General features: G+C 41.5%; 1 protein-coding gene across 1 annotated transcript in view; it reads left to right on the top strand.

Annotated features, from left to right (window-relative positions):
* Nucleotides 1-12,783, top strand: part of eif2s2 (eukaryotic translation initiation factor 2, subunit 2 beta) — a 41,559-nt gene extending 28,776 nt beyond the window's left edge. The window contains exons 8-9 of the mRNA XM_052030958.1: nt 10,037-10,122; nt 11,823-12,783. Of these exons, the coding sequence (XP_051886918.1) occupies nt 10,037-10,122; nt 11,823-11,998 (262 nt within the window). The 3' untranslated portion in view covers nt 11,999-12,783. The remainder of the gene's footprint in view (nt 1-10,036; nt 10,123-11,822) is intronic.
* The last annotated feature ends 1,298 nt before the right edge of the window (nt 12,784-14,081 follow it).

The following is a 14,081-nucleotide window of genomic DNA, read 5'->3' as shown; positions in this document are numbered from 1 at the left end:
CTGTGGTGGATATTTTTATTTTACAGATAGTTAATCTGAACAGGAGGTTGTTTCTTATATTTCAACTTAGTGAAATAGCTAACCTTTTTACTTTGGGCAGTTAAGTAATCACCACTTTGAATTGTTGTTCTGCCTGTGCTTGTAGTGTCTTCTGATCTCCAGAGAGGAGAGTCAATAGTAAGAAAATGTCAGAGTAGACACGGCAAGGCAAGGTGAAGTAACAATTGGGATGGATTCAATGTTTGCAGCACGTACAGGTCACTCTACCCCTAGTGCCTGATCAGGTTTTTGGAAACAGATATTGACTTTGTCCCATGCTCGGTTACTGTGGCTCTGGATGTTTTGAATTTGAGAATTTATCCAATTCCCTTTTCAAAGGTACCATTGAATCTGCGTCTGCGACACTTTCAGGCAGTGTGCCCATGATCAGAGCAATTGGGGATTTTTTTTCAATAATGTATATAATTATTCTCCATTTTTCTCTCTGGTTCTATTGCCAATGACCTTAAATTTATGTCCATTGGATATCATTCCCATCTGCTGCTGGAAGTGCTCTTTGATCAGGGAGAATACCCTTCTGGAAGCTGAGTTTGTGTAATTCTGCAGTTCATTTATTTTCTAATCCAACAGCACATTTGTGTTTGCAAGCTTAATTTTGATGTTGGATCCAAAACTAGTATGTTTATTTTTAACGTCATTATTCTAGAACAAGCAGCTACTTACCATGTACAAGCAATGCACATTGTGTCATAGTCATACAGCATGGAAATAGGCCCTTTGGCCCTACTGGTCCGTATCAACCAAGCTGCCTACCGGAGCTAGTCCCATTTGCCTGCCTTTGGCCCATATCAGTCTTAAACATTTCCTATCCATGAACCTGTCCAAATGTGTTTTAAATGTTGTAACTGTACCCACCTCTACCACTTCCTCTTACAGCTTGTCCCATATACCCACTGCCCTCTGTGTGAAGGAAGAACTATCCCCTCTGTTCCCCTTTAAATCTTTCCTTCTCATCTTAAACCTGTGCCCTCTAGTTTTAGATTTCCCTACCCTTGGGGGAAAAAAACTGTGACCATCCACCTTATCTGTGCTCCTCAAGGTTTTATAAACCTCTGTAAGGTCACTCAGTAGCTTCCTTCACTCCAGGATAAACAGTCCCAGCCTATCCAGTCTCTCCTTATAAACTTAAGCTCTCTAGTCCCAGCAACATCCTTGTGAATCTTTCTGCACCCCTGCCAGCTTAATTGCATAGTATGGTGACCAGTATTCCGAGTGCAGTCTCACCAGCATCTTGTACAGTTATAACATGACATCCTAACTCTTGCACCCAATGCCACACTGATGAATGAAAGCATACTATTTGCCTTCTCCACCCTGTCTAACATGTTGCTACTTTCTGGAGATGTGTACCCCTAGGTCTTTCTGTTCTACAGCACTCCCCAGGGTTCTGTCATTCATTGACCTGATTTAACTTCCCAAAGTACATCACTTCACGTTTGTCTGAGTTAAATTCCATCTTCCATTCCCTTGCCCACTTTCCCAGTTGATCCAGATCTTGTTGTAACCTTAGATAACCACCTTCACTGACCACTACACCAACTTTGGTGCCACCTGCAAACATACTCATGCCAACTACTTACTCATCCCAATTGTTAATATACATGACCAACAACAGGAGACCCAATGTCATTCTCTGCAGTGCACTGCTGGTCACAGGCCTCCAGTCTGAAAAACAACCTTCCACTGTCTTCTGACTCCTTCCACTATCCAATTTTGTATCCAGTTGGCTAGCACACCCTGGATCCCATATGATCTAACCTTCCCGACCAGGACATGTGTTCCTAACTGCCTCCCAGGCTTCACTAAAGGAGTTAAGCTTCATACTGTCTCAAGCTTGCAGACTACTAGTAAACATCTGCTCACTGCCCATTCCGGCCCCTTGATACAAACCATGTCATTTCACTATGACAGCGCCATAAAAAAAGCCTTGCAAATCTTGCCAAAAAGCTGGTTTTAAATTTCATCAGGATGATCGCAAAACTGAGGTGGAATGCCTCAATACTGGCCTGGAGCACATGAAAGGAATTAATTTGATGAGGTAATAAATTGTCCGGGTATTTATTGACCATTACCTATGAGAACTTGGTGAATTTTGTAATTCTCTAAAATGTATACAGATGGTAGCTGCTAGGCAATACTGAAAGCAGTAGATGAATTGCGTGACTGATTTTTTTAAATATATATATATTTTTTAAAAAATGTAATCATCCTCTATGGTACCAGGCCAAATGGAGGCAGCACTGATTGCAGATTATGACGGACAGCTTTCAGATTTGCAGATTATTTGTGGGTGTAGCTGATGTAGTGCATTCATTTTTGGTTGCTGTGTGCCAGCTTGACAAAGGCATTCCCTTGGGTATCTTTAATTAATGACACCCAATATTCATCAAAATAACGTCTATGGATCAAAGGTTAATAATGGTTTCTGTCAGTAATACAGTTGTGGTATAATTAATGTTATCCTTCAGGCACCTTAATGTCGGAGCTTGTGTAAAACTATTTTAAATTTTAAAAAGTACACATTTTAGCCTGTTGGCAAAAGAGCAGCAAGGAGATGTTTTGTGACGTGGCGGGTTCTCACGAGCTGCCGAAAGGATGCTGTAAGCAGATACAGCTGTAACTTGCAAAGGAAAATTCGGTGAAAAGACAGCATTGACCGTGACGCAAATTAGAGAATCGTTCAAAGACTTGACCCTCGGACAGCAATGATTTAGCACTGACTGCTATTGTATTTGCTTTAGAGAAAAGAAATATCATCTTTCATTGTGTGGATCTGATACTTTCTCTACGTGCTTAAAGCACTTGATTTGGAGAGGAGGGCTAAAGGGGGAGGGTTTCAGCTTCCTTCTCCTGGCCTCAACAATACCTGCTTTTAGCCAAGTTCAAATTAACAGGAGGTTTTTAGTTGCAGGTCAAGGGATGGAATGGGAACTTGAATTCTGTCATCGATTGACATTAATTGAATTGGTATTGGTTTATTATTGTCACTTGTACTGAGGTACAGTGAAAAGCTTGTCTTACAAACCGATCGTACAGGTCAATTCATTACACAGTGCAGTTACATTGAGTTAGTACAGAGTGCATTGATCCCAAATCTTTAAACGTTAGCACCCCAGAGAAGGCAAAAATTATGGAAGGGTGTATGAGCAGAAAGAAATTTGCTATCCAGTTTACACTTTTTACCCAAAGTGTGTTCAATGTTCCTTGAAAGTAATCTTCTGATGCATCATTTCTATAGTATCAGTTGCTAATCTTTTATTCTCCACTTCTTAAATGGTTCTTAAGAACTTTGGAGGTAAACGTCTGTGAAAAGGAAGTAAGTTAATATGTCAGGTTGATGACCTTTCATTAGAGCTGGTAACAGTTAAAACAATTAGCATGTTTTAAATTGTAAAGAAGAAGCAACTTACTAGTGAAACGTCTTTGATAGAGTGGAGACCCAGCAAGACGGAATGGTGGTGGTGCTGGCTAGTGAGGGTGCTTGAGATGCAAGTTATAGTGGGTCTGTGTGGAGGAGGTACAGATGTAGGAAGGTGAATGAGACTAGAGGAGAGGGGGGCCAATCTTAAAATAATGTTGGAAATGCCCATCAGGTCAGGCTGCATCGGTGGAGAGAGAAAAACTGATTTAACTTTGCATGTTTTATCAGAGCTGGCAGGTTCTGACACAATGGTTATCTGAAATTGTTGAATTCGTTGTTGAATCCTGAGGGTTGTAATTTCCTTAACAGCATCGAGGTTTGTTGGTATGTGAAAGAATCCAGGTTGGCATTTAGAATGTGTGTGGGATGGAGAAACAGTGACAGGCAACTGGAACCTTGGTCACCATTGCTGACTCATGGAGGTGTTCTGCCAAGCAGTTATCCAATCTGCTTTTGATTTGTTCCCAACCAACCTCTCTCCCCCCCCCCCCCCCCAAAATGTAGAGGAGACGAATGCAGTACAAATTACTTAGGGACTAAGGGACTATTTCTGTCAACTTGGTCTCACATCAACAGAGACATTTCAATGAGAAAGTCAATGTCAAAGCTCTAGAGGACACCAGACTCTTGAAACACTTTATTCCCACCTCTGTTTAAAACAAAAAGAATAACAAAACATGAGGTAAGGATTCCAGAAAGACACGATGTCATTCCTAACTCCTGAGGATCCCTGACTTGTTCAAAGTGGAGAAAAAGCTTTTCTTAGTAGTATTGTGAAGCTCGTGTCTGTGCCTCAGGGCCACAGAGGCCCATTGCAAGTGGTAGGAGATCACCACCTCGGAACCAGCTGCCCCTTCTGTGAAAGAATCTGTAGTCCCCACACTGACTTCCATCACCTCTAAACCCACAGAACCAGAGTGAAAGCCAGTCATTCTCGATCCTGAGGAACTGCCAAAAGAACAACAACTTAAACTGGAAGAACTGGCAAACCAATCTTGGAGTGATTTTGTTGTATTACGATAGGAAATGGGAATCATTTAATGCACCATTGGATCTTGCAGTTAGTGGAACAAATGTTGGTGTTTGCCAAAATCGTTTGTTGAATCTCTCTGTGGTGCAGTTGTGCCTTAGTGTTTCTTCCAGACCAAAGGATCGTGCACTTGTAGGTTGTAATCTTAAATGCAGACATGTCACGGGAAAAAATGGTTTTGCTTTTTTTTTAGGTTCTTTTTCCATGCCATGAGTGTTCTTTTTTGTTTGTTTGGTTTAAAATCTGAATTAGGATTAGATATTCTGTAGGATTTGGCTTCCTCTCTGTGGATAACTTGTTGCTCTCTTCCACGAGTGGGCCTAGATTGCCTTTTATCCAGTACAGAGGCTCTCTGGGTTATGGATGACCTGACTTGCGGAAATCTGACTTTACGTAATTTCTTCCATACATTTTTAAAGCATTTTTTAAAATAGTAATAAAATATTTCATGATATTCATTAATGACTGGATATAGTATATTTTCCATTAGTTTAATTGGTGTTAGGATGATAATTCAGTGAAATTAAAGAATTATAGCAAGTATATGTAGTGATACAATGTGGGTTGCTATAGAAAATGAATGTTTCTGACTTATGGAGCAATAGGCTTACAGACCATTCTCAGGAATGGAACCATTATGTAACCTGGGGACTGCCTGTATTTCAATCATGTGATTCAGGGGCTGCAACAATAAAACCTCTTGTACATAAATTGAAAACCGTAATTCTGCACAGACTGTTTAGTCCCTTCTCCAATTTTATATAACAAATGTGTTGATGGTTTTTAAGGTAAGGCCAAGTATAAAATTGGTTGTTTATTTAGTAGATTGCAAGTTTAAGGAACAGAAAGTACAATTATTGCAATGCAAATGATTCTTGTGCCTTGTAAGATAACAAAATGTGATCTTTAGTCTAGCTGGATTGTGCTTTAGACTGTAAGTTCCTTAAGATTCATCAGTATTTTTTTATTGGATGTTTCATTCCCTGTGTCTCACTCTTCTATTCTAGCTTTTTCACAGAAGTCCCAGATTACAAATTCCTGTCTTTTATTTCCAAACTCAACAGAAAGCCACAATCCTTTGCTTTGGAATCAGCTCCCTGCTTTCCTTTGAAAAGAGAATTGTTTAGTTGAGCTGCCAGTGAACAATGTGGGTAGGCAATTAGTTTGCCCAGAGAGCCTCATCCCTCCCTCCATTTGCTTGCACTGAGTCAGCTTTAATATCTAAGTAATTGGAAGAAAGTTGATGCATAAACTATTGAACGTTAGCTTAAAAGAATTGCAGAAGGTTTCACAGATGAGATGCCTGTGAAGATAATGAAATCAACAAGAGAGAAATCTAATATTTTGATGGTAACTATCTTTTCCCCCAGGATGGTGGAGTCCAGGTTTAGGATGAGAGGGGAAAGATTTAAAAGGGACCTGAGGTGCAACTTCTTCATGCAGTGGGTGATGGGTATATGGAATGAGCTGCTAGAGGAAGTGGGTGAGGCAGGTACAATTGTATCATTTAAAAGAGTACTTGGATAGGTACATGGAGGGGTGGGGCTTAGAGGGATATGGGCTGAACTCAGGATATTGGGACTAGCTAGGTGGGTACTGTGGTCAGCATGGACTCGTTGGGCCGAAGGGCCTGTATCTGTGCTGTATTACTCTATGACTGAATAAGCACCAATTGCTTCATCTCTATCTGTTTTGACCTCTGCATCAGTTCATTTTTTTTAATGCATAAAGATTGACCTCTGCACCTGGTGATTGTAGTACAGCACTCTCCGTGTACCTGATTGTGTAATCAGAGTGCGCACTTCACTCTAGCTCTATGGGAGCACAGCACAAATGACTGACTGCCCTGGGGCCATCTAGGCCAGCGTGAACAACCTACTCTAATTGCAAACCCCTGTGTGTTTCACATGCCCTTTTTTTTAAAAAGAAAAATGTTGTGGATAGTGACAGAATTCCTCATTTCCATCATTCCCTGACAAGGTCTCCCTTTTTCATTTTTTGCAAAAAAAAAACCTTAATTGTGCCCTTACTGTCAGTTCTGCTCACCAAAGCACGCAATTTACTATCCAGGCAAAAGAGGCTGCAGATGCTGGAATCTGGAATTCTAATTTAGTTATTTTATAGCTCTGCACAATTTTAAAGTTCGTAAAGCTTGTTCCTTGGCCTTTTTCAACTCTAGCATAAGCAGTTCTAACTTTCACTTGAATGTTTTTATAAAGTTCATCTTCAATACCTTCTTCCATTGTAAGAGTGCAAGAAATAAGATTGAGAGTTGAGCATACCTCCCCTTAAATCTGCTCCATTATTTAATTAGGTCATACCCATTGTACCTCAACTCCTTCCTGCCTTGACCCCATATTCTTTGATCCTCACTGAAATCTGCTGACTGAATATACCTCCTGTAATGAAAGGTTGAATATCACGATGAACCACTGCAGTTTACCAAAGTACTAAGATCAACTTCAACACTTTCCACTTCAGTGATATTAAGGAGCCTTCCTTTCTCCTAAAAGGCAGCTTTCCCTCTGCCAGAGTTAACAAGGCTCTCAACTGCCTGTCCTCTATCTCCTGCCCTTCACCTCCAGAGGAGGTTTATAAAAATGATCCCGGGAATGAAAGGGTTAATATATGAGGAGCATTTGATGGCTCTGGGCCTGTACTCGCTGGAGTTCTGAAGGATGAGGGAGATCTCATTGAAACCTGCTGAATATTGAAAGGCCTGGATAGAGTGGACGTGGAGAGGGTGTTTCCAGTAGTGGGAGAGTCTAGGACCAGAGGGCACAGCCTCAGAACAGAAGGATGTCCCTTTAGAACAGAGATGAGGAGGAATTTATTTAGCCAGAGGGTGGTGAATCTGTGGAATTCATTGCCACAGATGGCTGTGGAGCCCAAGTCATTGAGTATATTTAAAGCAGAGGTTGATAGCTTCTTGATTAGTAAGGGTGTCAAAGGTTATGGGGAGAAGGCAGAAGAATGAGGTTGAGAGGGAAAAATAAATTGGCCATCAAATGGTGGAACAGACTTGATGGGCCGAATGGTCTAATTCTGCTCCCATATCTTATGGTCTTCTCCCAGCCAGGACAGGGTTAGGATTCTTTTGCCTTCCACAATCAGTCTCCACATCCAACAGATAACCCTGCATAATGCTGCACCATCCTATGGGGTTCCACCACCAGACACACCTTCCCCTGCTCTCCCCTTTCAGCAGTCTAAAGGGACCATTCCCTTTGATTTCCTAGTCCACTTTTTTCCACCAACCACTTCCCTCCTCTCTCCACTTTCTCATGCAACTGCCCTTTTGGCTCTTCCCTTCCCACCAACTGTGGACCCAAATAGTTGTTCCAAAGTTAAGAAGTTCACTTGCATTAATGCAGGTTTAGTACATTTTGTGTTCATAATGTGGTCTCCCCTACGTTGGAGAAACCAAAAACAGACTTGATAACCGTTGCAGAGTCCCTGCATTCTGTCCCCAGGGGTGACAATGGGCTTCCAGTGATCTGTCACCTTAATTCCCCACCACACTCCTCCTCCCACTTTCATCTGTCTTCAGCCTCCTACTTTGCTGCAGTAATGTCCTACATAAATTTGAGGAACAGCACTTCATCTTCCATCCCAATTCATCTTCCATCCCAATTCATCTTCCATCCCAATTCATCTTCCATCCCAATTTGCTTTTTTCCCTACCAAAATCCATGGCTGTATCTTCCTTTTCTCTTTTCGATCTCCAACTGCTGATGTTGCAAGTAATTGCTTCCTTTGCAACCTTTTGTCTGCACTCTTTTGCAGACGTTCCCTCTGTTCTCTCCGACCTCCCCTCTCTGCAACTTAACACACTTGTCCTCTTTCTTTTCCAGTCTGATGCAGGGACTTTGATTCAAAAGTCAACTGTGTCTTGACCATGCAGAGTGCTTCTAATATTTGGTAGTAAGGGTCTGCAGCTTATTTTTCTTTGCCTGAGTCTACATTATTTCTTTGTTTTTGTACCCTTTGGCTCTGCTGGAAAGTTATAAGAGATGAGATTTCTTTATTAGTCACGTACATCAAAACACACTGTGAAATGCATCTTTGCGTAGAATGTTCTGGGGGCAGCCTGCAAGTGTCGCCGCGCTTCCAGTGCCAACGTAGCGTGCCCACAACTGCTAACCCATACGTCTGTTTTTTGGAATGTGGGAGGAAACTGACGCAGTCGCAGGGAGAATGTACAAACTCCTTACAGACAGCAGCCGTTCTTTTAATGGCCTCAAGCAACAGTCGAGGTCTTATTTAGTGAATCAGTTAAAAATCTTCTGAGTTCTATTTCTTTCCTATTTGCAGAATGTATTTCTGCATTTGTAGATTGATGCAGTACAGAAAGAAACCATTTGATCCATCCTGTGTGTGGTGGCTCTGCGGTAGAACTGTCCCATTAGCTCCCTCACTTCCTTTCCAAGAACCCCTCCAAATATATACTGTATCCAATCAAATAAATGTATTATCTGCTATCTGCCAATCCTGATAGTCATCAAGAGCATCCTTAACTCTTGAGTACTGTCCTTTGCATAAACTATTTTGGGTATTAAAGGAGCATGAGAGTTTATTGAATGTATTTGGTGGGTAAATGGGGCAATTAATACTAGAGCAATAAATGATTCTAAACTGCTGTTGGAAACGGGAAAATCCAGCATCAATATCAGGAATCAACCTTCCACCTTCAATACTGATAACACAATTTCAGTAGAGACCAAACATTCGCAGTGAGGGCTGGACCCAAAATCTCTTGATCCAGAGGTCAAGATTTACTGAAATGCACAAATGGATAAAGCTGCTTCCAATCTGTTCTAGGTGAGATGGGTTCATCTGCACCTCTTCCAACCTGGTTTACTGCATTCTGTGCTTACTATGTAGCCTCCTCTACAATGGTGAAGCCAAGTTGTAGAATAGGCAACTGTGTTGCGGAGCACCTGTGCTCTGTCCACAACAGCCATCTCAAACTTCTGGTTGCATGTCATTTTTTGTTAAAACTCCTTCATACTCCCACACCAACCTGTCCGTTGCCTTCTCCATCGCTACCAGGAGGCCAAATGCAAATTAGAAGAACATTGTCTCGTATTCTGCTTGGATAGTTTTCAACCCAATGATATGAAGATCAAATTTTCCAATTATTGGTAACCCACACCCCTCTGTTCTCCTCTCACACACACTTACTTGTCCACTTCTCTTCCCCCTTTCCCATCTGCTCCCTACCCCCCCCCCCCCCCCCCCCCCCCACCACCTACTTCTATCTACCCATTATCCCTACTGCATTTTCCTCAGCAGCGGCTATTTCAATGCATCAGTGGGTCCCATAAATGGTTTCTCTCCGCATACTGCCGTCCAGGTGTACCAGAAAAAGGTTGGTTGTTGCTTCATCTCACTGCTAATCTACAGTAGCTACTATTCTTGCCCACAAGCTCTGTGCTTCAGGAGCATCTGGGGACATTTAATATGATGAATTTGAATGAAGGTATCTTATTGATTGTAACTTCGGACTGTTTTTCTTTTAACAGTGGATCCATTGATGGCAATAACCAGCTTGTAATCAAAGGAAGGTTTCAGCAAAAACAGATAGAAAATGTGTTGAGGAGATACATCAGTGAGTATAGCAAATAAGCACTATTTTAAATGGCTGTGGAAATCGGTGTTACCTTGTGCTAACGTAGAACATAGAGGAGTAGGAGTAGGCCATCTGTCCCTTTAAGCCTGCTCTGCCATCCATCAACATCATGGCTATCTTATAGAGACACGAGAGACTACAGATGCTGGAATTTGGAGCAACACAAAAGGTGTTGGAGGAACTCAGTGGGTTGGGCAGCATCTATGGAGGGAAATGGACAGTTGACGTTTTGGGTTTAGACCCTTCATCTGGACTGCATTAGACACCAATGAATCCAGATGAAGGGTCTCAACCCGAAACATCAACTGTCCATTTCCCTCCATAAATGCTGCCTGACCTGAGTTCTTCCAGTGCCTTCTGGATGGCTATTTTGTACCTCAGCACCATTTTCCTGTAGTCTCGACCCGAAATGTTGACCATCCCATTGCCTCCACACGTGCAGTTTGACCTGCTGAGATCCTCCAACAGTTTGGTTTTTTTTTGCTGCAGATTCCATTATCTGCAGTTTCTTGAGTCTCCCTATATCCATTGATACTCCTGAGGTCCAGAAATCTATTGATGTTGTTTTGAATGAGCACAGTAACCGAGCTTCCACTGCCCTCCAGAATTCCAAAGAACCATCACCCTCTGAGACGACAAATTTCTCCTCCTCAGTCCTAAACTGCATATTCCTTCAGCCAAAACTGTACCTCCAGTCTTCAACTCCCTTATCTAGGGGAGACGTCCTTCTGCATCTTGCATGTCAAGCCCTTTATGAATTATGCAAGTTACAGTCATAGAACTATATAAGCACGGAAATGGTTCATGCTGATCAAGTTGCCTAACCATTCATTGTTTCAATGAGATCTCTTATTCTGCTAAACTGGATCCAATCTATGCATCTTCACTTCACTCTTTCTATAACAAGCGCTTGGGTAAGCAGACCAAAACTCCACATGATACACAAACTGATCTCACAAAGACCCAATGTAATTGCAGTAAGACATTCTTGAAATCCAAATACAGCACACCCATCGATTTTTTTTTTCCCCCTTATCTATTTTACTAGTTACATCCTCTAAGAACTCCAGCAGATAAGAATTACCTTGATCAACTGAAGTGTAAGTAAAATATAAATGGAAAATGCTGGAATCACTCAGCCCAGGTAGAATCCAGAAAGTGAAGCAGAGCTGACGTTCTGGGTCAAAGATCCTTTGTGAGAATTGTTAATAAAACTCAACAGAACTATAGACGGATTGTAAATTTAAAAGTTAGTTTAAAATAATTCTGCAGCTTTGGCGAAGTTTGTTCTCCTTCAACACAGACACTGCTTATAAAAGCACTCAGTTTCCATATTATTCGGAATTATCTCTGGAATCAAACTATAACGTTTCTAAATTGTTTTTCTTCACATTCTTTTCTGTACTTCCCCTTTTATTCTCCCGCTGTCTGTTTTTCTGATTTTTCTCTTTATCCTGTTGAAATTATGTTGTTGGGTTCAGAGGTGAAAGGTGAGTCCTTGTTGATGCAGGGTTTACTGTGTGTGTTGTTCTGGTATTCCACCATTTGTCTCCAATATATTCTCGTGCTTTCATAACTGAACTTTGTATACCTTTTAAGAATGTTTTTAAAGGATTAACATTGTGGGTGTTCTGTGCGACTCCTTGACATAACAAATTTGTATTTTTCTCGATTCACAGAGGAGTATGTTACCTGTCATACCTGCCGGTCGCCAGAAACCATCTTGCAGAAGGACACACGTCTGTATTTCTTGCAGTGCGAGACCTGTCATTCACGCTGTTCTGTGGCCAGCATCAAAACTGGCTTCCAGGCTGTCACTGGGAAGCGTGCACAGCTCCGTGCCAAAGCACATTAGCCTAAACCCTAACCACTGGAGAGAATGGGAACTGAGGATTGATGTAATAGAACTGTTTTACCAAACAAGGGGTGGGTTTTAAGTACATCAAAAATTTAAGAATTGCCCACAGCTCTGCGGAGGTGATCGAGAGTGGCGAGCAATAGTCCATGAAGGCTTCCCAAGCCCCAGAGCTCATTGTGACATTCCTGTTGCACTGCTCTGTTTATAACCTGTCCAGTCACCAGTACAAATGGCAAAGGCGGTTGCCTTTTACACCATGAAAGTTCACCAAGCTGCTGGAGGTGCAGCATAATTTCTTGGACACTTGGAAATGATCCACTGAATGTTGATTCTTAGAGTACATAGTTCCTCATTGTTGAATATACCTCACCCTGGTGTTTAGATATCCCACTGTCTGGCTGCTGTACTTTTTAAACAGAGGAATGGGGTGGGATTGGGGGTGGGGTTGTGGGAGGCAGGGGTGTTGCCCAATTTGTGCTGAGTTTTGGAAATTTATTAAACAAATTCCCTGCAAATTATTTAAAACTGTTGACTTTTTTTTATTATGGGATCTTTCTAAACAATACCTTTTCAAATACCAGGGTGAGGTCTGTGTTATGGAACCTAATCAATGCTGATTTTTGCAGCAGTTCTGAAGGTTTATCCATATTCAGTCAAGGATTAGTTGGGGAAGGCTTTTAAAATAAAACAAGGTATGTGAACTGATGACAGCCTCGGGGACTGTACACCAGTGGGTGAAAGTGTGCACCAGTAAGACGTAATAAAAGTAGTGGTTAACACGGTCATGCTGCTCTGCTTCTGGTACTGTTTGCACTGCATTTCTAAAGATTCTGACAGTTTTGGTGTTTAGTTAACAGAGAACACATGATAAACTGTGCCTGTACTCTTCAACACAAAATATATTTCACTTGGTGGAAAAAGTAAAACTACAGATGCTGGAAATACTCAGTGGGTCAGGTAGCATTTGTGGCGGATTAATGTTTCATTTGGTGACCTTGCATCAGATCTGATGCAAAGTCATTGAGTAAAGTCATTAGCAGTTTCTCTCTGCAAAGTCACTGCACGACCTGCAAAGTATTTCCAGCATTTTCTGCTTCTATTCCACACTTCCCTTGGGATAGGCAAACAGGTTTCAGAAACCATTGTAACTTTGTAAAAGCCCTTACTGTGCAGAACTGTTTGCATCTTACTTTTCAATGTGGCTGAATGGCTCCCTATTTTTGAACACATTTTCTGCCCCCTATTTAAATTCCTGTGGATTTTTGTTTGAAGGAAGGTTTTTATAATGTTTGTGGGAAGATTGATGGGGTGGTCTAGTAAAAATCTTCATTTAAACACAGTTGGGCTCCATGAAACTTGATCTCAACAATGATTCTGTCTTTGGATTATTTTCATGTGTTGAGAAATTTGTCCTCAATTACTGCATCTTCACCCCAGAAAGTTCCCATTTGCTCATTGGGTGGGGTTTGGCTTTATTTTGCAGCTGAAGATGGGTGGTGTTGGGGTTTGAGGATAGTGTGGAACTGCCAAGTATGCAAGAAAACACATGTGAGCAGTGTTAAATATCTTGCAAGTTCAGAGACCACAGACTTGCTCACCAAGCCTTTCATCATTTTGCAGAAGGTGGTTTATCTGCAGCAAAGCTGGGTGAATTTGGGCAGTTTTCAGATCTGTGTGTGGATTTGCTTTAAAGCTCTACAGTTGCCATCACAATGTACTCAAGCACTGCAGCTTGCCAACACATCCTTAAAGGGGATGGAAAGAAGGGTGAGGGGAATGGAAATCCAATAATGCTGTTTTAATGTGAATTACGTTGGCCGTTGTCAATATAATTCACTCAGTGCAAATTTGGTACCCTGCCACCTTCCCAACTGAACCAATATTTCAATCAAACAGGTGAAGATAATGTAAACTATCAAGTTCTTTGAAATGTTATAGTGTGTAGTAAGAATGTTTATTTTCTGGTTGTTAAGGGATATGGAAAGAAAATAAGACTGGTTATTGCCACCATTTGGTTCAGTAGGGCATTCATCTGCTTAATGAAAATCCAGGGTAATAACATTAATGTTGAGTAGTGTGC

Source organism: Pristis pectinata, chromosome 16 (genome assembly GCF_009764475.1).
Source record: "Pristis pectinata isolate sPriPec2 chromosome 16, sPriPec2.1.pri, whole genome shotgun sequence".
Classification (NCBI taxonomy): Eukaryota; Metazoa; Chordata; class Chondrichthyes; order Rhinopristiformes; family Pristidae; genus Pristis; species Pristis pectinata.
The sequence above is the reverse complement of the archived record's forward strand: the minus strand, read 5'-3'. Positions and strand labels throughout refer to the sequence as shown.